This window comes from Uloborus diversus, chromosome 2 (genome assembly GCF_026930045.1).
Source record: "Uloborus diversus isolate 005 chromosome 2, Udiv.v.3.1, whole genome shotgun sequence".
Lineage (NCBI taxonomy): Eukaryota > Metazoa > Arthropoda > Arachnida > Araneae > Uloboridae > Uloborus > Uloborus diversus.
This window is the reverse complement of record NC_072732.1, coordinates 82,572,086-82,597,098: the sequence shown is the minus strand read 5'-3', so window position 1 is coordinate 82,597,098 and position 25,013 is coordinate 82,572,086. Positions and strand designations below refer to the sequence as shown.

Sequence of the window (25,013 nt, the reverse complement as noted above, 5' to 3'; positions counted from 1 at the left end):
GGAACGCAATGGGGCAATATTTTAGTTTTTTCGGCAGTTTTGTAAATCACCGCAAGGTAGCGCATTCGAGCGCTGGAGTTGCGAATTAGGCCTGCGAATTTGGAGCGATTGCTTGCGTTCGTTTATCTACCGGTCGAGGTCGGCAAACGAAGCTATTATCTCCAACTAAAATCTCGCCAAATTGCTCCACAAATGAAAAAAAAAAAAATCACAGGCGTATGTGCACATTTAAAAAAAAAAGAAAAATTATTGTTTAAATGAAAAGTGTTTCTATGAAAAATTGTAGTTTCTAATGAAAGTTGTGAAGAAATAACGGTACATCAGTACATCAAGCAGCGCTACCTATTATTTAGATTATGAACATTTTAGTTTCCTAATGATAATGATAGTTAGAGTCGATTGTTGCAGCCGCTACTATCGTGATAGTTATAGTTGATCTCGGTTCTGTCATGTTTGTGGAAGTAATTGTTGATACTTTTTATGTTATTAGAATCTATCATGTATAATTAAGTTTGAGACAAGTCTCATTGAAACATTCGCTGTTTCAATTTCGTTACCGCAACATGATTCTAACAATTAAAAAGTCGAAAGAAGCCTGAATACATTCAATAAATGCCGGCAGTTATTAATCAAACACGTTACATTTTTATCTACAGCCACTCACTTTTGTTTACGTATGCGAATTGATTATAAATATATATCAGCTTATTTTGCATGTTGCTTTCTCTGGAAAGTTTTTAATTTGAGTTAATTCAGTAAAAATCAAAATGAAAGTTTCCTCTTTTCTTATGTGTATTGCGTATATTTTTTATTATTTCAATCCTTCTTATGGAAATGATCCTGAAGAAAAAAAATCTGAATCCTTCGAAGAAGAAAAATATGGAGTAAAATATGCTGGAGAATGCGAAGGTAAAATTGGAAATATTCAGGATACTCTTTCGTACATATTTAAAGTTTGTCCAGAAACAGCAATAGACTATTTTATATATGTTTCGACATTTAAAATTATTTTTTCACTTCAACCAGTTTAAGTGTAAAAAGTTATGTGTGTTTTAGTTTCGCGCCGCGTATTAAAATGTTTGCTTTTGATTACACCCCTAACATTTATTTTGATAATGTTTTGAAGTGTTTGTTGAAGACCAACAGCAAAAATTTTTGTAGTTTTCAGCTTTTGAATTAAAAGTATGATCAATAGAAGCTTGATGTAGTATCTTGTGGGTTGAATTCAATTAAGTTCTATATTACTTCCATAAAATTAGATTGTTGCATCATGATTTTTAGCAAAAACCATTGACCTGATTAAAATTTTAAAGCTTTTCTCCTTTCCTCATTTTACGTGATAGATTGTGTTTTCTGTAAAAATGTATCAGATCGTCCTTGAAAATGTAGTTGCTATAATTGCATATATACTTTAAGCTTTATTACTCATTGCAGTAAAAATGTATTCTGAAGTGCAATGGTTTTAAATCATCTTGCCAGTCCCAGTAGAGTTGAGCTTGCTTGTTACAAGCTATTATACTATACTTGCTCATTATAAACAAGGTCCTGTTGAAAACGAGTTTATTAAAATAATAATAAAAGCATACATTTGTTTTACATTGCCTGTTTTTTTATTTTTATACAGTATCAAAGAAATTTTTTAACTGCTCTGATACAGGATTTGGATTTTGGATGGGACAGGTGATTTTTACTCAAAAACTGTTCGAAAGTCTTTAAACTGTTCAAAAGTGTACTAAACGCTCAATCCCAAAAAAAAAGGTGACATAAGGACCAGTAGACCGGGATCTGAAGGGGGTTGAGCATGCATGGAAAGGCTGACGCAATATTATTTCTGATTATTGTTACAGGCACGATGGTGATTATGAAACCACATGTCGTCGCCCCCCTGGGTGGTCGACAACCCCAGGGGGGGAGCCATTTGCTAAAACACTCATAACTCGCAAACTATTTGAGATAAAACACTGAAAAAAGTGGCAATCGACGCAACAAAACAAGGGCTTTATAAAAGTTTAATATGATTATGGACCTATCTTTGTTGGTTTTTGAGTAAAATTCCATCTTTCGCAAACAAGCAAAATTTTTGAATAAAATGCGCAAAACAAAGTTTTTTTGACCAAAATAAATTCCAAATCAAAATTGTTTGATTTTTTTTCAAAATAAAGTCCTAAATATCATTATTCAGTTTGTTAAAACTATTTAAGTACTGTTAACGCGTTGAAAAACAAAATGACAGTAGCAAGCTCGAACACTATTCGTAGTATATGTCAGGATCTGAAGGGGGATTTTGAGCATGCATGGAAGACTTGACGCAAAATTATTTCTGATTATTGTTACAGGCACTATAGTGATTATGAAAACACATGTCGTCCCCCCCCCCTCGGCGGTCGACATCCCCGGGGAAGGGGGAGAGCAGTAGGGGACGCCATTTACTAAAGCACTCATAACTCGCGAACAGTAGGAGGTAAAGCACTAAAAATGTGGCAAAAGATGCAACAGAACAAGGTCTTGAAAAACCTAAATATGTTTATAGTCCTATCTTTGTTGGCTTATAAGTAAAATTCCTTTTTTAGCAGCCATGCAAAAATTTTGAATAAAATAAGAAAATCTTTTTTTCCAAAGATAAGTTCTTTTTAAAAATTATTTAACCGTTTAGGGAATCAATAAAATCTGAAACTTCATCATTCAGTTTGTTTAAAACTACTTAATTATTTCCAACGTGAGTGTTAAAAAGCGAAATAGAAAATGCAGGCACTGCCTAAGTTAGCTCATTGAATAAAACGGCGGTATGCTAAGGAGAAAAAAATAGCCGCCTTATCCTTATGACGAACTATTCATTCTTCAGTTTAGAAACTTATTCTAATTGCAAAGTATTCAATTATGGATGTAATTTTGTTATATACTGCATTAAATTTAAGAGGAACTAGGTAACCAGGCCCACAGTAGTTTCAATTCAAATATAATTTTAATTTATATTTTCAATTTGCACAAAAGAATATTGCGGGTATTGTTTCGTGGATATTGTTTTTTATAATTTACCCAACAAAGAACAATGATACAAGAAATAATAGGTTCTAAATTAATATAAAAAATGAGAATTATCTTTGAGCTTTTATGAAAACGAATATAAACATAAAATTATACACTGGAGTTCTAATTAGTAAAATAATGCGTATTAAAAAATAATTGCAGAACATCAGTATGCATACATAAAACATTAATATATCAGAAATTTTGAAAGCTGGATCATACTCTTTTTTGCTGACTTGTAATTGTTCTGTTGAATCGTTCTCTTTCGAGTATTTTGTAGTTTATGGATTTTTGCTTTAGCCTTGATAGCACAGTATTTACAGCAAGATGAATTATTAAAACATTTACAAGATTATTTACAGTTCTTGCCTGCGCAAGGTAGAATTAAACTCTCTGATAACACTGGCTGCATCATGAGGTGTGGGACTTTATTGTTTTATTTTCATTCAAGTGAAACCCAATCTTGGTTACATCTGAAGGCACTGCTAAGGTACAGGGGAATTGATTCAATAGTACAGTTGAGCAATACTTCTTAGCACATGTTGGAAAGAATTGCAGGAGCATGGTAGAGAGCTGATATTATATTTATTTCTGATGGAAATGACAAGAAATTATTGTAATGGTTGCATTCGCAAGAAATACCTATTTTCTTGACAATTATTTTATAGTACAGCTTTTAACAGTTGAAATTCTGAAGCACTCAGATATTGTTTTAGTGAGTGTACAAAAAACAGTTTCCGACTTTTTTCGCAAAGTGAAAGCATACTTTTTTGTTCCTATTTTACTTGTTGAATCGCAGTCGGAAAATGCATCAAAAGCTTGTAAAATTTTAGATGTTTTTTCCCGTAAGTGCTCCTGAAGATAGATGCGATCCTAAAGCTATTTTCCTTTCCACAACACCAGCACATGAAATGGCAACCTCTGTCCTTTAACAAAGATTGCCAATAAGAATTCATAAGTTTCTGATCTATAATCTATTAGTTATTTTTTCCCCTATTTTGCACTGAATCATATGCTGGAAGATAGATTCTGTTGCGACCTTCGTCCTGGTTGAACTCGGGCATTTCAGAGGAGAAATTTATTACTTGACTCTCAGATTTTAAATAATATTCATTTTCGTTTTCAGGGTTACCAGACGCCAGAAGCTGATTGGATGCAGGAACGGATATGTTACATATTACATACTCTGAAATGTACTTTTAAAGGTTCTTTTTATTTTCAGGAATGGCTATGACACGAAACCACTGGTTTGGTGCCTGGTGATTTTTTTATAAGCAAAGGAGACATTCCTGAACTTCTGGTTTTCAAGTTATGAAAACGACAGTGAGATGTACTGATCGTCTTTAAGGTCCACTCGTGTAGTTTGACTATTGGAGAGAAAATTTTATTATTTTTTATTAGGAGACTTGCAAAATCTTTGCTGCATTTATTTGAAAGTAATGTTTGGGACATTATGGACCAGAGTCATTCCATCGATAACTTGAACTTTGTTCTTAAAATAGGGTGCTTCATCTAGAGTTTTGCTGCAAGAAGTATCATTTTCAATTACATTCACGAAATCGGACCTCGCGCTTTGCTTCAGTGAACCATTCTGATGAACCTAACCTAGCATTGGGCTTATTGTATGGGAATGATTTTTAGCTGTACTAGCATCACTTTTGAACTAACTTTTCCCAGGTTAAATGTTTTTTTTTTTTGGTTTTATTTTGCTGTTTTGCAGTCGCTATTGAAGACAATGCCATTGCAGGAGTTCTCTGTATAAGAGACTATTCACATTTTCTTTAACGTTCCACTGAAATTTTAATGCTGCTTATGTGGCAATAGCCTCGCTCACTATGTTTCATAACTCAGGTGTAAAATGTGCAAAAGGGTTATTCTGATCATTTATCCTTTCCGTAATTACTTCGAACTTGCAAACATGCATGTTTTTTTTTAAGTGCTATTGTGACCCATACTAAGCAGCTATAATGCGTTAAAGGTTAAATAATTAAGTAATTATTTAACTGGGACATTGTTTTGATAATATTACGAAATAAAACTGCCAAAACAGGAGAGCCACAAAATTTACTTTGGTTTATGTCGAGTCTTCAAGGTACATTCCGCAAACTTGTTTTTTTTTTTTGAATTACCTCAAATGCTTTTTGAGCTTGCTTTGATAATAATTACTTTTCAACGCTTTGATAATAATTAAGTAATTTTAAACAAACTGGTTAATGACATTTCAGATTTTATTGGTTCCCTAAACAGTTAAATAATTTTGATAATTTGAAAAAAAAAATGCGTATTTTATTCAAAATTTTTTGCTTGTTTGTGAAAAATAGAATTTTACTCAGAAACTAACAAAGATGTGATCATAATCATATTTAGCTTTTATGAAGCCCTTGTTTTGTTGCGTCGATTGCCACTTTTTTCAGTGTTTTATTTCAAATAGTTCGCGAGTTATGAGTGTTTTAGCAAACGGCTCCCTCCACTGCTTTCCCCCCTCCCCCGGGGTTGTCGACCACCCAGGGGGGCGACGACATGTGGTTTCATAATTACTATTGTGCCTGTAACATTAATCAGAAATAATTTTGCGTCAGGTCTTCCATGCATGCTCAAAACCCCCTTTAGATCCTGAACTATACTGCAAATCATGTTCGAGCTTGCTACTGTTATTTTGTTTTTCAATGCGTTAACAGTACTTAAATAGTTTTAACAAACTGAATAATGCTATTTAGGACTTTATTTGAAAAGAAAATCAAACAATTTTGATTTGGAATTTGTTTTGGTCAAAAAAACTTTGTTTTGCACATTTTGTTCAAAAATTTTGCTTGTTTGCGAAAAATGGAATTTTACTCAGAAACCAACAAAGATAGGTCCATAATCATATTTAGCTTTTATGAAGCCCTTATTTTGTTGCGTCGATTGAAACTTTTTTCAGTGTTTTATCTCAAATAGTTCGCAAGTTATGAGTGTTTTAGCAAACGGCTCCCCCACTGCTTTCCCCCCTCCCCCGGGGTTGTCGACCACCCAGGGGGGCAACGACATGTGGTTTCATAATCACCATCGTGCCCGTAACAATAATCAGAAATGATATTGCGTCAACCTTTCCATGCATGCTCAACCCCCTTCAGATCCTGGACTACAGGGTTCGTGGATATATGTCACAATATATATCCGATATTTATTTTGAAAATTTCATGATATTTTCAATATTTATTTTTTCAACTACACTGTATTTTCAATGTAAAAAATTATATTTAACCATACCAGGCTTGGAGTAATTGCTGATTACGTAATTGTAATCTGAGTAATTGATTACGTTTCTGTGCTATCGTAATCTGTCGATGGGATACTGCCGTAATTGTAATTGAAATCATAATCAGGATTTTTCATGCGAAATCGTAACTGTAATCTGAGTAAAATAATCCGTAATTTCGACCTTGTAATTGTGTAATCTTACTTTCTAAAAGTGAAAAAAATTAAGCCGTCCTTTTACAAATATATGGAAAGATAACATAGTTCAATAGTAACATAGAAAACAACTTCTTTCTTTAAACGACTATTCAGTGCTTGTCCCCACTCATCTCTGTTTGCAAACAAGAGTCATAAATAGAGCCCTATTTTATGTGTTTAGTAGGTACAATTAGTACCCTGTGGGCAGACCCTGCCCCGTGGGCGCCTTTGCTTTTCAGGGCTTCTCGGGAACGTTTTCCCACATCCTTACAATTGGTCATTAATCAGTGTCCCTTTCATCTGTCAATGTTAGGCAATCGAGCGAAGCACGTTGCCGCCTCAAAATCGTACTTTAGCAGAAAAAGTACAAATCAGTGGTTGGAAAAACTACTTTTTTTTTGTAGCGAACTACAACTACTTTATTACAAATGTAGTTAACTACAACTACAACTATTTTTTTCAAAATGTAGCAACTATAAACTACTTTTGAAAAGTAGTAGCTACTTCGCTACTTTTTAAAAAATAAATAAATAAAAAGCATACATATACACACCGTTTGAGGATTGAATGAAAAAATTAAACTGGTTTAGATTAATAAATTGACTCATTTGAAAATGAAATACTTACTAATAATTATATATTTATTGTTTCATTCCTTTACCGAGCGAATTGGTCATTCCAAGCGATTTTTTTACGATTTTTACTAATATTCGATGCAAGAAAGGATTTAAAAAGTTGAAGGACTTCAACTTTCAAGTTTTTAATCCTTTCCTGACAGTGAATATTTCATTCAAGAAGTGCAACTAGGCTACTTGAAAGTTTAATAGATGTAGTCATAATTTGATTAAAATTTTATATAGACATACATATATGTACATAAAATTGATTTAGATGGTTAAAAACATCTTTAAACAAAAGAGAAAAACTGTAATTTTCATTATAGGAGTTAATTTTACAGGCACTTATATTTTTTGTAAAAACTAGTTAATTGAGTTTGAGTTTCAAGCTAGGGATTCGGACCTGAACACCATCTTCTTTCTTACGTTACTGATAAAATGAAATAAGAGCATTTTTCAATTTTATCAAATGACCTTGAAAACTTACAATATTTAATAATTGACTTTTATTTTGTTGATATATATCAACACTCAATCAGTAAAAAAAAAAATTCTAAAAATATCCCAAACGGTACCAGTATTTATAATCAAATATTAATAAATATCCAAAATATGAAACATAACTAAGAATGCTTATTTTACTTCAATGTGCAAGTGTCGACTAGCGCGAATAGAGGCTTTTTCCGAGTAACGATTTTTAGACTTAACGCGAATTTCTCACCCCGTAACACGAAAATTTTCGGAAGGGAATCGCGAGGTTTAGGTCACCTTCTTTATTGGGTACTAAATATTAGTTTTGTGCATGAGCTTTCCTTTTAGCATCACTGAAAGCAAAAGTACCCCATTAGTCAAAATATCGCTTTGTTAATTTAGAAATCGTCACTCCGCATCTTTTTCACTCTTAATCTGAAGTTGACGGAACATTATTTGACATAAGCGGGCTGTTTTTCTCTCGTTTTAAAAGGAATAATAGAAAGTTTCTGACAGCTAAAGAAATTTAAAAATTTTCGATATTCTTGAACAACTGAAAAGTGCGTCGAATATAATTACTGTGTCTACTCTACAGTACTATTGTAGTGCTGCATTTTATTATTGCTTATGTGCACCCTATCCGTATTTACATTCAATAACACAGCTTTTTTTTTAATGTGCAAGTGTCGACTAGCGCGAAATGACTGAATAGCGAGCTTTTTTCGAGTAACGAATTTTGGAGCTAACGCGAATTCCTCACCCCGTAACACGAAAATTTTCGGAAGAGAATCGTAAGGCTTAAGTATCATCTTCTTTACTGGGTACTAAATATTAGTTTCGTGAATGAGCTTTCCTTTTCGCGTTAGGAATTCGCGTTAGCTCCAAAATTCGTTACTCGAAAAAAGCTCGCTATTCAGCCACTTCGCGCTAGTCGACAATTGCACATTTAAAAAAAAAAAAAAAAAAAAACTGTGTTATTGAATAAAAATACGGCTAGGGTGCACAAAATCAATCGGAGAGAAAAGCATAAAATGAAACAGTAAAGTACGTATAGTATGTAGCCATAATAAAATGCAGCACTACAATAGTACTGTAGAGTAGACACAGTAATTATATTCGACACACTTTTCAGTTGTTCAAGAATATCAAAATTTTTTAAGTTTCTTTAGTTGTCAGAAACTTTCTATTATTCCTTTTAAAACGAGAGAAAAACAGCCCGCTTATGTGAAATAATGTTTTAACTTCATTTTAAGAATGAAAAAGATGCGGAGTGACGATTTGTAAATTAACAATTTCAGCTCTCTACGTTTATATTCGGAAAAATGAAGTTACGAAATGAGTTAAAATAGTTTGAGGGGTGTTTACAAATGTCTAAAATAATTGGTATGTTCATTAAAAAAATCGTATAGATACTCTTTTCCTCAATGCGAAATTTCAACCTAAATGGGGAGTCACATCCCTAGCGCAAGTTGAGATTTGACTGTAAATGTGGAAGACATTCATACCTTTTGCTTAACGGGCAAATTTTGCACAAAACGGAAACATTTCCGTTATTATACATTTCTATGTAATATTTATTGTTAGTCGGCCAGAGAGAGGGCAGTTCAGTGTCCTCCTCTTCTATAATATTTACAGTAACTTCCAAATTAGGAGGATATTTTGGAGTAATAATCTCATTGACATCTAAAATATTCATCCACGGGACATTCTCTGCTGTGCTGACAGAAAATACAAACGGAGTACTACTTGACAGTTATCGTTTATTCTTTTCTTTCTGAGCCATGCTCTGCTGAAAGAAAATATTAGGGAAATGTGAAAATTTCGATGTCAAACAAACTAATGGCGTCTAACAGATAGAACATATGGCGTCAAAATATGTCTGATGTCAGCTCGTATTTTTCAGAGTCTTACGAATCTGATTGATTCAAGTTTAACTCGCGTAAGACTTGCACCAGTCAGATTGTTTGAAACCTCGTTAATTTTTTTTTTTAAACTTTACTTAAAAGTAGTTTTTAGAAATCGCTACAAACTACTTTTTTTTTTTGTAGGGAACTACTCGCTACTCTACTTTTTTTTTAAAGTAGTGCGCTACACTACAAACTACTAAAAAATGTAGCTACTACAGTAGCGTCGCTACTTGTAGCGCGCTACTTCCAACCACTGGTACAAATGATATCGAAAGTACAACTAAGTTTCGGGCAACAAAAAGCTTTTGGGTTTTTTATACTTTCATGAGGAAGTACTACTTAGTGAATGACTGAAAAAAGATATTGTCAAAAGAAAACTGAATTCGCATTTGTGTTTCAGTAATTTTTTAAACACTCTTGCCTTTATACATATTGCATTTATTTTTTGCTACATGACATCTAATCTAAACCCTGGTGAATAAGATTTTTTTGTATGTTTTCAAAATAATTTGTCGCATAGTGTCATCTTAAATGTATGTTTATATGTTTACTACTAATAATGCCCTAATTAATGAGTATGTATGAAAGTAAAAAGTTTGCATTGATAGATTTTATAAAATTTGTTTACGTTTTATTGTATCAAGGAGTTAACAAATTTTGAAATTTAATTATCTTTTTATGCCACACTTTTAAAGTGAGAAAAATTGCACTTCACTGCTGCATTAAAACTGATGTATAAATATTATTATAAAATACTCATTTATGCAACAAAAAAAAAAAAAAAACTGTATGACTAAAAGTCTTTAGTAAGTAATTGAGTCAAGAATGAAATCAAAGCATATGCAAATAGCTTATCAAATGATCATAAAATTGATCCTGTAGAGTTGTGGGGGTCTAACACTCATATGTATCTTTTTGCTAAAAATAATACTACCGAAGTACTTTTTAACTTCTGTGTCATCTGCTCCACTTCAACGATTGTCTAGCATTGCTGGAAATTTTTTCACTTCTCAAAGAATGAGAAAAAAAGAAAAAAAAACATCTTTGAAGTATTAATTACACTTAAATGGCATTTAAATCCTTTGTTTTTTAAATTTTCAATTGTTTAGTTCCATATCTTTTCTTTACACTTTCTTCGTATTTTATTACATTGCAGTTTTTCTGCATAAAGACACTAACAAGGTTCTTTTTTTTAAATAGCTGTGTATTAAATTAACTGATAATATACTAAATAATTGAAAATACAATGCTGAAATATGCCACACAATTTTCAGAAATTATAAGCTCTAAAACATTCAGCAGTTTAGCAGTAAGTTATTGCCCTTAACCCAGAGGACTAATGCAGAACTACTGCAGTGGCAAAACAATAATAAACAGCCGAGTCAAAAATAATATGCACTGTGTATAACTTTGAATAAGAGTGTGCCTATACTTATGTACACAGTCATTGTAGCGTTGTCTAATGTACATAATTTCAATTTTCTAGATGTTTTTTATCTTTCATGTATTGCTCTTTTCTTGCAACAGGGCAATAATTCGAAATAAATAATCTTTAATACTACACGGTAGTTGCAATTATCTTTTTAATATTAAATCAAAAATCATAATTTTCAACTATCACGTTGTTGATGCAAATGAGTGATATATATATATATACATAATATTATAAGTCTGTAATCGTAATCAAAATCATAATCGGCATATTATAATCGATTACAATTATAATATTGAAACAATTTCTACATAAAAATTGATTACAATTTCTACATAATTGGATAGTTGCTGTAATCGTAATTACTTTTTGCCAGAGGATTATAATCGTAATTGTAATCCCCTTTTTTTGTGCCCACATTCATAATCGTAATAGATTACATTCCCAAATATGCATACAAAAGTCATTGAAATCATTTCAAAACATAAGGAAAAAAAATCAATTTTTTTTTCTAATATAATTTTGCAGTTTTAGAATGTTGCCAGCCCAAAATTTTCAGAGATAGTAACCCAAAAATTTTAAAAATGTCAGAAGTTTCAGATCACAAACATTCCTAATCCAATCCCTTTAAATAAAGCTCATCTATTGTTAGTTTAGCAAATATTGCCAAAAATATATTTTTGCCAACAAAGTAAAACCTGCATAAGTTGTTTATCTGTCTTAGTTGACCACGATTACCAGGTATAGAATTAGTCATGGATTATATATATCAACCTCCATTAGTTGACTACTTCTCTGAGTTCACCACTGAAGTATTGCACCACATGTAGTCAACTTATACAGAGTTCACTGTACTGGTATAAAAAGGAAAAACATTTAAGTAGTGATTGCTGGTGCTATCTCAGAGCATTGATTTTGAAAACAATTGAGTTATGATGTTTTTGTTTTGAACTTTCTTTTTTACTGAATTTTAATTTTCATATTTTGTAGTTTGCAAATATCTTGTTGTCGAACTGGAAAATAGACTATCCGAAACTGGCAAATCTCACGATGTTTTAGAAATAGGATATGAACTTGATCCTGCAGCACGAAAAAAGAAGAAATATGCTCAGTCGTAAGTGAAATTTGTGTAAGTTTCTTGTAAAATCTATTAACAAATTTTTGTTTGCGGTGTTATAAATTTCAAGTGTTACTTGCAATATTTATAGTTAATATTCTTTGAGGTGATTTATGTTCTCATTAACCTTTTGTTTCTTAAAACATTTGTTTAAAATTAATCAGAGATGCAAGTAATTCTGTTGAGGTGGGACTCATGTTTTATGAAAATATGATCTTCTCACCTCGAATTTGGTCCCTTTAACTGAAAAAAAAATCAAGGAGAAATTTATGCCAGATCTAACAGTATTTAGAAGTAACAGACTGATAAAAAAGTTAATGATGCATATGATTGATATACTCTATTACTTATGGAAATTTAATTTAACAACTTGAGTATGTCATTAAAAGACATGGACGGCTTCCTGCTACCAGGCTTTTCAGGAAAGCAAAGACATTTGAGGGAGACACATAGATACATAGCCCAAAATAATATCAATTAATAATTGCCATTTATGTTACTGAACTTTAATTTTCATCATACTTATTTCATTCAAATCCTTAAATAAAATTCGAAATGTAAATGCTCACATGGTCTAAAATTTATAAAACACTAACAAAAACATGCTAACAAAGCTACAAATAAAAGAAAAAGAAAAAACAAGCAGTTAATCTGTTGTATCACCCCTCTTTCTTGTGAACGTTTCCAGTATGCTATTGGTTCAAAGGGTCTACATGGTTCCGTGGTGTAAACAAACGTCATATCTTCTCCACAAGACATAAGTGTGTGTATAGTGAAAAAAGAAGACTATGATGCATAGTTAACCATTGTTATGCGCATAGCACGAACTACGTACGCATGTACGCATCTTATATTGCCCTAGTCAAGTGGTTAATGATAACATTGCTTAAACATGTTTTATATTGTTTTAGTTTTATACTTGAAAGTAATAAAAGAAATTAGTGGACCATGGTGTGACAAATACGAAGCACTAGGTCACCTGGGTGGCTAAAAAAACCTTGATGACTAGTTCTCAATCCATATCATGCTGAGTTTTCTTATGAACAGGGAAATAATTTGGCTAGCACTTAAAATTTATCTTATAGCTAAGATTTTAGTTTTTATCGAACTCTGTCTTCTAGTCTAGGCGAAATTGAATAATATTTTAAAAAGAAAGAAAAAAAAAAAAGAAAAGAAACAGATATGCCATTTTTGTGTTGCAATCATAAACTGCATTAATCTCTTTACAAAATTTTTCCAAAGTTTTTTTTAGCTTAATTTTTAACTGTTATGGATATTTTGTATTACTAAAATTGAAGGCTTGGTTTTAATTCTTAAGGCAGGACTTAATTTTTATTTGTTTCAAATAGTGCAGGATGAAACTGTTGTGATAAAATTTATTTAATTGCTCTATCAATGTGCCAAATTTAGCTTATTGTAATTGGGATGGAAAATCTATCCATAATCTTACCAAAAAGTAGGTGATTGATCTTTTGACAGCTAACCAAACACTTTGATTGCTGAAAAGGGCATCAGAAATAAGCAATAAAATAGTTAAAAATTCAATCTTCCTCAAGCTATTTGCGTACTTTTTTGCAGTTAGTATTTTTTTTTCGAAGATTTTTTGTGCATTGCATTTCTACATATTTTAGTTTGTTAAAAGAATGGTCTTAAGTTTTTTTAGATATTGCTTACTATTTGTTTAAAATAAAAATATTAAAGGGTCACATGGGGAAACAGTGATTTTGTCCTGCATGTGACTATTCATGTATTTCATTAAAAATAATACAAAAGGGTAATGAACAATATTTTGTTGCTTTAAAAATCAAACGTACGTGTGACTTCCTAAGCAAATAATTTGTTCATCATTGCCTTTTAAATTAATTATTTTTAATGAAATTTATGAGCTATCACGTGCAAGACAAAATTGCCACTTTTTCACGGAATGGCCCTAAATTGTCTTGAATGAAGTACTGAATTGGAAGGGGGCATTCAATAAGAGTGCATGCAACCACAACCGTTAATCTGTTGTACTGTCCTTGTTAGAACCCTTAATGAAGCCTGATAACAGAAACCTCTTTTTTATTTATATAATAATCTCATAATTTTTTCAGAGTTGTTTTTAAATGAGTTAATGCAAAAAATATTGAACAGTTATCTAAACATATATATATTTCTTCTATCAAAAAATTAATGATACCCATAATTTTTTTTTCTTGTTTTTTCTATTGTTTAAAGTTAGTATATTTCAGTGAACTTCGTCTGGTTGAATCCTTGGAAGGAATATGTGATAGATTACTCGATTATAACATCCATAAAGAAAGGAAAGATAGTACTAGATTTGCAAAAGGAATGAGCACAACTTTCAAAGTGTTACATGATTTGGCGTAAGTATTCAAAAACTTTTCGTTGCATATATTTTTTTTCTTTTATGTGGGTTGTTACAGTTAATTAATGGAAAACACACAAACAAATATTATGATTATAATAATAACTATATTATTATTCCGATTGGTATCTATCAGACAATCATTGAATATTTTCTGTATTTCTTTCTTTCTTTTTCTTTTTTGTTGTACCTACATTATTTGAAAAAAAAAAAAAAAAAAACACTGACTCACAAAATGAGTTTTATTGAGCTTTGAAAAGGAAGTTGCCTTGCCACACCTTGTATGTATTAATTTTGTGCTTTAATAATCTGTATTTTGTGATTTATGTTTCTGTACGAAGAAAATTTCATTTCATAATGGTTTGTCATCTAATATTTCTTTTCTTTTTTCTTATCTGTCTTTATTGGCTCAAATTCAAATAACTAGTATTATGCTTACCTGTTTTCCCCCCTCCCTTCCAAAAAATTAAAAAAAGATAGAATTTATTAAAATTTTGATATCTAATTATGCTATTTTTCTCTTTTGTCAGAGATAAAGGAGTCAAAGTCGAACTTGGAATTCCAGAAGAACTATGGGATAAACCATCTGCTGAAGTAACACATTTGAAAATGCAGGTTTGTTTTCCTCATCTGTTTACTTTTTTTTTTTTTTTTTCAGAACATTGTTTTGTATTTTGTCAGAAAAATATTTTGATGGATAAAATGTTTACTAGAGGGTGGAGCAAAATTTTTTTTTCAATAGTTAATTTCGGGTAAAGCTGAAAATTAGTGGTCGCCACTCGCTACGTGGCGATTAAAGTTGCAAAAGTGGAGATTAAAAATGTGTCATGGATCGCCACCCCCGGTCGCCACTCTTGCTCAGTCACTCTGCATGCATTCCCAATCGAACCACATTCTCCTCTCCCTGTTTAATGTTTTTTACCATATTTAAAAACTAAAAGCATTTTGCATACATCTTCTTGGACATGCTCATGAATAGTTGGCAGGTTACAGAAATCAATGTTTAATATATCGCTCATGCACAAAAAAGGAGCACAACTCAAAACACATATTTTGCAGTTCATTTAAAAATATATAGCAGTTTGAGATGTTGCTTACAGCAGTAAAAACATCATAAAGGTCCCTATGGTTTGCAAAATGATTTACTAATGCTCTAAAACCGAACTTTTTCCGCGTTTTGCTCTGTGCTAAAAGTTTTTTTTTTTTTTGGTCTCTTTTGTAAAATTTTATGCTTTTTGGTTGTGTCACCTTTTTTGTGTGTGAGCATTATTCTGATACTATTTTTAATTATTTATAAAAATTTGAAACATAGTTGCAGCTTTAAAAAATGGCTACTAACTTTAAAAAGTGGCCACTAATAAAACTGAGTCTACCGGCCACTGGCTACTAACCAAATTTCCCAGTTTTCAGCTTTAATTTTGGGCGGTGTGGGATAGTTGCTCTATTAAACCAACGTCCTGAATATGAAATATCTTTTTAAAATATTAATATTTAATACTTCCCCAACAATGTTAAACATTTTAAAAAAATCACAGAAATTGCCATTTTTCAGAATTTTTTACCGTTGGTTAATGGTTATACTTAGTCACATTGACGAAAATGATTAAAATGTGTTCTCATACTGTTCTGTATTGTGTTTTGGTGTTAAAGACTGGCATTTGTTTGCTTGACTCCGAACAAGTTTTAATAAATCTATGCCGTCTGAAGGGTCCGCAAACCAAAGCGGACGCTTCGGCTACTTATTTTACACACCATTTAGTGGCTTGAGTGTGACAAGAGAATAGCTTGATATTGGATACAATGAATTTGTAGTTTGGATTCATGATGCTCCCTGAAATAACTTGATCATCTAACTCTTTGGTTAACGGTGGCTCAGCGACTGTCACATTAGCCCAATTTATTATATCAATGTAATTAGTAGCTTCAAAATTGAACTTGGGAATTTCAAATGCACGAATGATATTCTTTGAAGGATTCTTTACCTGCTGTGTCTTTAAGATTACTTGCTGTGTCTGTGCTTAAGTCTTTTTTATTGACAAATTTTGGGAGAATACAACACATCTTTTTAAAAACACAACCAGAAGGTGTTCAGTCTTTCAGGGATTTACCAACAGGTCCTGTAAAACTTTGAGATCCACTTGTAGTACCATCAAGGTATTTGAAAATGTGGCGTAGAATAAGCTTTTTTGCATGACAAATAAACCAGTGTAATGGCTTTTCAAATTTCGTTTCTAGAATTCAAATGACACCTCCTTGTACTCCAATATTAACCGCCGTTCTGTCGCTGCCAATAACAACAATTTTATGGTTATCAATGATATTTCTTGTTAAAAAGTTCTGAATTTCTTTACTTAGAATTATACTTATATACTCTGTATATTACCTATCCATATACTACCACTGAGCCCCATATACTCAGACCCTGGTTCCTTTATCAAGCTTATATGCTCCTCTAATATAACTTTTCTCCTTTAATCCTCCATGAAAAGAGTTATCTTTACGGCCATCAAAATATAAACCTATTTGATTAGATTTGATATCAACCAAGGTTGCATTAGTTAACAGAGCTCTTTCTTTTTGTCTGAATCGTCTAATTTTACTTCTGTCCACAACTTTCGATAAGCCACTTTGAGAAACTAAGCCAATATCTTGGAGTGCAACTGAGACAATCGCTGCTTCAGCTCAGTCAGAAATTTTGTACCTATCTAAAGTTGTAGCTACAGCGGAATACTCCTCTAAACCACTATTCATCTATGATGTACTTGGTTCACTCTCTTGATATGTTTCATTTGAACAACGTTCCATTTTCTTCCTTACTGGTGGACGGGTGTTGCTGATAATGGAAGGAATAGACATTGTATTTTTTTCCTGAAATAGTTCAAATTTCCTCTTTCAATCAAGGTTTTTCTTTGTTGATTTTAAATCAATGTTGCCAATGGTCATCTTTTGGTCAGTCCGTTGATCAAGCAAAAAATTTCTTTCTGCAATTGGTATTTTTTGCAGTGTTTCAGTTACAAGAGTCAAAAGATTCACACTTGTATGTTGCTATGTCAAAAAGGGACTTTCCATTTTCTCTGAATAATTTTATCTTATCACAATAACTTTTAACATTTTTTCTTGATGCATACGGTTTTAATAAGTTTCTATACTTGTCATGATATGCTTTAATCTTTTTCACTATCTTACAATGGTTCATAATTTTAATTGAAGCTAATTCCCATTGTTTCATCACCTTCTCAGCAACTTCTTCACAGGTGTCACTAACTAAGTTCCTGTCTTGCTTTGGTTTGCTACGACTTTTCCACACGTAACACAACATTATGTCTTCATAAGTAGGTAAACAATTAATTGGTAAATCACACCCATGCAAGAAAACAGAACACACAAAGTTGCTCCTTAACAACTACATTACATCGTTTAAACACAATTCAACCACTGAAATAATTATAGCTGTTTAAACTAGCGAAATAACTGGGAATAAAGTGAAATCTGTTGGATAGGAAACTACTTAACGGAAACAAATGCTCTAAAACAGGTGACTTCTAATCAACAGTGCACAACAGCACCTCAGACAGCTGGCAAGAGAGGGAGGGGGGGAGAGGTTGTTTGTACAATACTGGAGGCTAGGAGGCGTGGCTAACAGGAAGGGAAAATAAAAACCAGAAATAACCATATTTCTATGTGTTTTAAAAATTGCTTCATGGTGTTGGGGCAGTATTAAATATTAATATTTTTAAAACATATTTTATATTCAGGATCTTTATTTCTTAGAACAACTTTTCCTCACCGACCAAAAATGATCATTAAAAAAAGGTTAGAAAAAAAAAAAAATCTGAAAAATGGCAATCTCTATGATTTTGTAAAATGTTTATGGTTGTGTTGGGGCAGTATTAAATATTAATATTTTTAAAAGATATTTCATACTCAGGATGTTGATTTGATAGAGCAACTATCCCACACCGCCCCATTTTGATTTGAACATAAAGGACCTCTCCACCCTAATGCTTACCTTTGTGCAAAACGAAAAATTGCATCCAAAAAACTACACACATTAATGAATATAGCTGGCAGCTCTTATGAGGGAGGGGGGATCTGTCCTCTCACTTTTAAAAGTCAACAGGTTTTCAGAATAAAGGAACCACTTTTCAATGAAAAGTAACTGGCCTATGTGATGCATTCATGCTCGACAGCAGGAATACAAAATCCCAGTTATTAAAAGAGTATTTTTTCTATTGACAGCCAAAACTTAACCTTGTTTCTTTATTTCTCACTGCTAGCAACAAAACGGCTTTGAAATGATGTCTTACTTTTTAAGCTTAATGAAGTATTAAGACACTTGTGGGCATACACAGATTTCAAATTTGACGCCCGTAGAGACTATACAGCTTCTAAATGCATAGACAAATTCGTGCCAAAGACTTGAAGACTACACAAATACATACAAATAACTAATGCAGAATTTGAATATAGTTAAAATTGTTTATGGTTTTTTATATCAACTTTCAACTATTATTTTTAAAATGCTCAGTTTAAAATGTTGATTTTAAAAACGAGATTGAATGTGTAATAATTTTTCTTCAATTAATTGTGAAAATTTTTATGTGTCAGGGAAGCATATGGTCTGGTTATATTAGTTTACAGACTTGTAAGTTAGTAATGACTGATGCAAGATGTCATGCCTTGACACTTATATATTTAGTATTGACATACATCAATACAGTAGACCCTCGTTTTACGCGGGTTCATTTTACGTGGTTTAAGATTTGACACCTTTATTTTATTTTAGGCGGATGAGTTTCGGTTTTACCCTCCTTCAAAATCTTAACTCCAAATAATTGCAGATTATGCATAATCAACTGCATTTTGGCATGCTAATAACCGAGCTTGGACAACTGGAGACATTTTATGCAATTGATTCCAGAGCTCTTTCTAGAAGTAAAGTTATTAAACTCGCACAGTTCAGAACTCACTGGAAGAAGAGCTCTTAGGAGTGACAAAGGGGGCCAAAAGCAACGAGGATGCCAACTTTGATGACACACAACGAAAAATGTTCACATTGAAAATTTTGAGCCATTCCTAGACAATAGAAATGATCTTTCTGATTTATTAGTGAAGGAAGGTTCTATCATGGAAATGTGACGCATGTGATCATGGATGCATTAATGCTCTGCAGAGAATTACAAAGAAAAATTCTTAATGACTGCCAAAAGACTATCATACCCAGCTCCTCTTTATACACAGAACAAGAAATTAATTTATGTTTTCTTTATGCATGTTGTGGATAAAAGTCGATGTAAGTACACATTAAACTTATACAATTAGTCATCACTAGAATGAAGTCTTTTGTTATCTACGGAACCTAACACCTATTTTAACACTAGTAGTAGGTCTCAATTTATGTGGCATTTTCGTGGAACGTAACCCAGACGTAAAATGAGGGTCTACTGTACTTAATTTTCTATGATAAATTTATAAACTTTTAATTTTGATGGTTACAAGAAGTGAAAAAGAATGATCTTTATCTCTTTATATTAAAACAAAGTAAGGTCAAAGATATTCTGAAAGGAAGTCTGTGGCGGGCCTGCGTCCAGGAGACCACATAGCACCTACAGCCTTCAAATTTTATACAAAGCATTCTACGCGGTTTCGATTTACTCATTTCCGTGGAACATAACCCTCGCGTAAAACGAGGATCTACTGTAAAAATGCTCGTATTTATACTATCAAACTATCATGTACTAAATGTTTTTTTTTTTAATGAAATTGTTCTCAAGTGTTCATTCACAGGTCAGTCCACCCTGCATGAAAACTTAAGTATTAATGTTTTTTAGTGTGAAAATTTGTTAGAGAAGCATGAATCTGATATTGAAGATTGGTACTTTAAGCATCAAGATATTCCTTTGAAGCAATATTTGTGTATTGATAAAGCGCTACATAAAGGAGATACAGGTGTGTTTTGATTTTAAAAATTAATTAAGGGACTATTCATGTACAGTAAAATCCCTCTAATGCGGACACTAACGGGACAAATTTTTTTGTTCGCAATAGAGTGGTGTCCGCAGGACAGGGGTTTAATAATGTTATTTGCATTGGAACTGGGGAATTAAAAATTGTCCATGTAAGAGGAGTGTCTGTCTCTGAGGGGTGTCCGTTAGGAGGGCTTTTACTGTATTTCTTTCTAGAAAGATATATTTTGAAAATTTTACATAGTTCTAATACTTTTTTTCCTATGATGCAAGTATTTTGCTACAGAAACTTCCCATAATATTTCTAGTAAATACTGAGTTTAAAAAGTATTTGCATAAAATTTTAGTTCATACATAAATTTGTTGAAGGAAAATATGTTCATTATTTTTTACTAATGTCTGGTATGAAATTGAGACACACAAATTCCTTATGTTTATCAGCAGAAGTACAGCAAGTTTTGGGCCATATTGCCAATCCTAACATGTTGATAAGTTTTATACATGTATTATACCTTTAAGCCACATTGCAAATCTAGTTAAAACCATGGGTTTGAGGATAAAACCACCCCAAACCCTTGGTTTTAAATTATATTGCCAATTCTAACATGTTAATATATAGTAGCAGACAAAAAAACTGCAACACTTACAAGAATTTACATTTAAGGAATTTCTCTAGAAATAAGAAAACAATTGTTCTGTAACTTTTGTCACATAAAAACTGTTTCAACTGACATGATTCAATAAAAATTAAACCTCCCACGCATTTAGGAGATTAGCAACAAATTATAGAAATCCAATCTAGATCTCTTTTGATCAACTTTCATCATAAAATGCTTGGAATAAGTTGCAAATTTCAGCAAACATAGTACTTACTATGTGTAATAGTTTCATAGATTTTCGCTCAAGTATCACTTATATTCCCAAAGATACAAGCATTTCTTTCAGCAAATATCTATTTTGTTCGATGTTTTTATCTCATAACATTCAGAGTTTTCCGTCAAACTTTACCAAATTTCCATGAAACTTGACCGCATAGAAGAGAATTATTATTATAAAATTAGAAAATTTGATGAAATATGAACATTTAAAGCACTAATTTTTTTCACTGTCCATGGCTAAAAGACAGCAATTTATAACCTTCATAATTTTGCAAACATTTTTACATTTGCTCATGTTGCCTTTAAAACAGCACCCCTCATTTAAATAACATATTGCAGTGAAAATCTATAGAATAATCAAATGGAATCAAATTTTATTTGATCATATAAAGTGTGAATGAGAAATATGTTTGTTTAAACCTTCTCTCGAAATTCTTTAAAATGTACCTTTTTGCAAGTGCTGGAGAGTTTTTTTTTTTTTTTTTTTTTGTCCACCACTGTATTACTGAACCCCTCACCTGCAAGAGAAAATTCTGGCAGTTATAGTGGTTTAGTGCTGATAATTAGTTACATGTCTCATCAAATCAAATCAGCATTCCAAGGTCTTAGGTCTGGCTCCTTTTTTCTTCTTTTTTTTTCTGAATTTCTGAAGTTAAATACAATGAAATCATTTTACTATGAACACCAATAAAACGAAATATCCCTTTCAACCAAATTAATTTTTGGTCAGTATTTAATTTTCATTTCATTGCTTGAATTCCATTACAACAAAATTCTGGTTACAGCAAACAAGATTTGCGATTCCTTGAAGTAAATTGTAACGAAATTTCACTGTATGTACTCTTCAACATTGTAACTCGTTCTTACCTTCTACTTTACTATCTAGGCTGTCTTGATGAAGCATATGTACCCTCCAAACCAGAAGAGAAAGGTGAAAAACAAGGAACAAAATCTAAGTCAAAAAACAAATCTAAGAAACCAAAAGTAGCTGTGCCAAATAAGAATGATGAATCAAAGGATGAATTGTAAAAGTATTGAATGATTTAATACTTAATTATGTTTGTCCAAATTACAATCATACTTTGGATATTTTTTTAATATGTTTTCCAGATATTTTTTTTAAAAATGTAAATATGTATTTTGTGAATCAACATAATAAAAGTGCTTTTTCTTGTTTCTTTGTACATATTAAAAGTGCCTATAGTTTTTTTAATGAACCAGTCTTTTGCATGTTATATTGCAACTTCCATTTTGATAGTGACTGTAGATAGGATGCTGTATAATATTTAACAACATTAAATATATTTCTATCCTCCTTCTCTCGCTTTACTTTGTTTTAAAGTCATTGTCACATCACTGCAAATTTTTGGTTATTTTAAGCAAGTGATGTAAAGATCATTCCACGTCAAATCGCCTAAATTAAATAGTCAGCTGTGCCGTCATGTCTCCGATTTTTCCATTTTTTTTTCAAATAGATATCTATGAGAAAAACCCAAATTATTCTTTTAGATTTTTGGAATAAAAATTACGCTTTTGAAATTTTTTTCAACAATTCGATTTTTGATCACTTTTCGGAGTCGCGGTTTTGGCATGAATTCAGAAAATCTCTCTAATTTCTTGATTTTCCAACCAATTAAGCTGAATTTACTATCAATTTCAAGCTAATATTTTTCTCTTTCAGTGTGAACGACAGAAAGTATTCTATAAACAGTTGGGTGTTGCCACTCTTATCTAAAGTCAGTTTTTATGTTTTTTTTCAGTTGGGAGATTAAATAAGTTATATCTCCGGAGTACCTACTGCGATCTGCATCAAATTTTTTTTTTAGAGCATATTTAAATCATTCTCTTGCTATGTAGAAAAAAGTAGAAGGGTGTTTTTGTTGTTTTGAAATAAATAAAAAAAGTTTGTTTTGCAGAAAATATAAATTTTCTACTACTTTAAATCCCTTTTAAACTTAAAAAAGGCCAAAAACTTTTCAGAACAATTAATGCTGGACTCTCAAAGGATTTGTATCAATAGTTAATCGCTAAAAAGTTGTTTACTTTTGAAACGAATTGGGCAAAAACCTTCGTTTCAGCCTTCGCAAAAATAAATAAATATTAAAAAAAAAAACACTTTTGATTGAAAGTGTGCTAAATATTAAGAATAATATTTAGCACACTTCAATAATAAAAAATATTTTTAATGGAATTATTATTATCTTTTTTTTTGTCATTAAAGGATGGAAAAAAATTTACTGTTGAAAATTTTTCTTAGCATAATCTTGTTTGGGTTACGTTACATTTGACAATGAACTTCCACACTTACAGTAAGTACTTTACAACTCTAGATTTCTCTGAAGAAGATTATTTTTGCTGATTGAAGTATATTTTAAAACCTCTTTGAAACTTATTGATAGAAATTCTGGCTTTTTCATTTTCTAATACAAAGAAAATAGTAAATTTTTTAAAAAATGCCGTCCGCACAAGCATACCTTTCATTTCACATTTTATAATCGACGAAAGCTATGTGTTGATTAACCTTCAAAGCGAAAGAGAAATGATGCGTATTGCATAAGTATTGTGAGAGCGGAAGATCATTGTCAGGTGTTACGTAATGAAAACAAATTTAGGCTATGAAAACTTTTCAATAATAATTATTCTTCCCTCCCCCCCCCTCTTTTATTGTCCAAAAAAAAAAAAAAAAGCTGAATAATGCCATTAGAAATATTTTTTACACCATTCTTCTAATTATTATTCTTAATATTTAGTACACTTTCAATCAAAAGTGTTTTTTATTTATTTATTTATTTTTGCGAAGCCTGAAACGGAGGTTTTTGCACAATTCTTTTACAAAGTAAACAACTTTTTAACGATTAACTATTGATACAAATCCTTTAAGAGTCCAGTATTAATGGTTCTGAAAAGTTTTTGGCCTTTTTTAAGCTTAAAAAGGGATTTCAAGTAATAGAAAACTTGTATTTTCTGCAAAACAAACTTTATTTTTTATTTCAAAACAACAAAAAATAGCCTTCTACTTTTTTTCTACATAGCAAGAGAATGATTTAAATATGCTACAAAAAATTTTTTTATGCAGATCATAGTAGGTACTCCGGAGATATAACTTATTTAATCTCCCAATTGAAAAAACATAAACACTGACTTTAGATAAAGAGTGGCAACACCCAACTGTTCATAGAATACTTTCTGTCGCTCACACTGAAAGAGAAAAACATAAGCTTGAAATTGATACTAAATCAGCTTAATTGGGCAAAAAATCAAGAAATTAGAGGGATTTTCCGAATTCATGCCAAAACGGTGATTACGAAAAATGATCAAAAATCGATTTTTTGATAACATTCTCCAAAGTGTAATTTTCATTCAAAAAATCTATTAAAAAAATAATTTTTGCTTTTCTCATAGATATCTGTTTGTAAAAAAAAAAATAAAGGACAAAATCTGAGACATGACGGCACATGGCATTAGGCGATTTCACGTGAAATGACCTATGATGATATTTCTAAGCCATTAACTGTTTGGTTCAATATATTGAATAATATTTTCACATCAGAAATGAATGAAATGGAAAGCAAGAAATTCTTGCTTATAATTTTCCATTTTGAAAAACCCCAGGGCTCCCAAATGGTTCGCTTTTCCTGCCAAAGTCCGTTTTTGAGGGTAAAGTTCACTTTTTAATATTTTGGTCCGTTTAGTCCACTTTTATATTGTTTTTACTTAAAAATCAAATTTTAAAAGTTTTCATTACGTTAAAAGATACTGTGTACTAATGTTTGTTACGCCCTAACACGGGGCCGC

At 31.6% G+C, this 25,013-nt stretch overlaps 1 protein-coding gene across 1 annotated transcript; it reads left to right on the top strand.

Annotated features, from left to right (window-relative positions):
- Positions 1-437: 437 nt before the first annotated feature.
- LOC129217143 (protein canopy 4-like) lies at positions 438-22,506 on the top strand. Its single transcript, XM_054851402.1, has 6 exons — positions 438-909; positions 11,880-12,003; positions 14,238-14,372; positions 14,905-14,989; positions 20,206-20,323; positions 22,105-22,506. Exons 1-6 carry the CDS (start codon positions 768-770, stop codon positions 22,245-22,247), a joined length of 747 nt encoding a protein of 248 aa, XP_054707377.1. The 5' UTR covers positions 438-767; the 3' UTR covers positions 22,248-22,506.
- Positions 22,507-25,013: the final 2,507 nt, after the last annotated feature.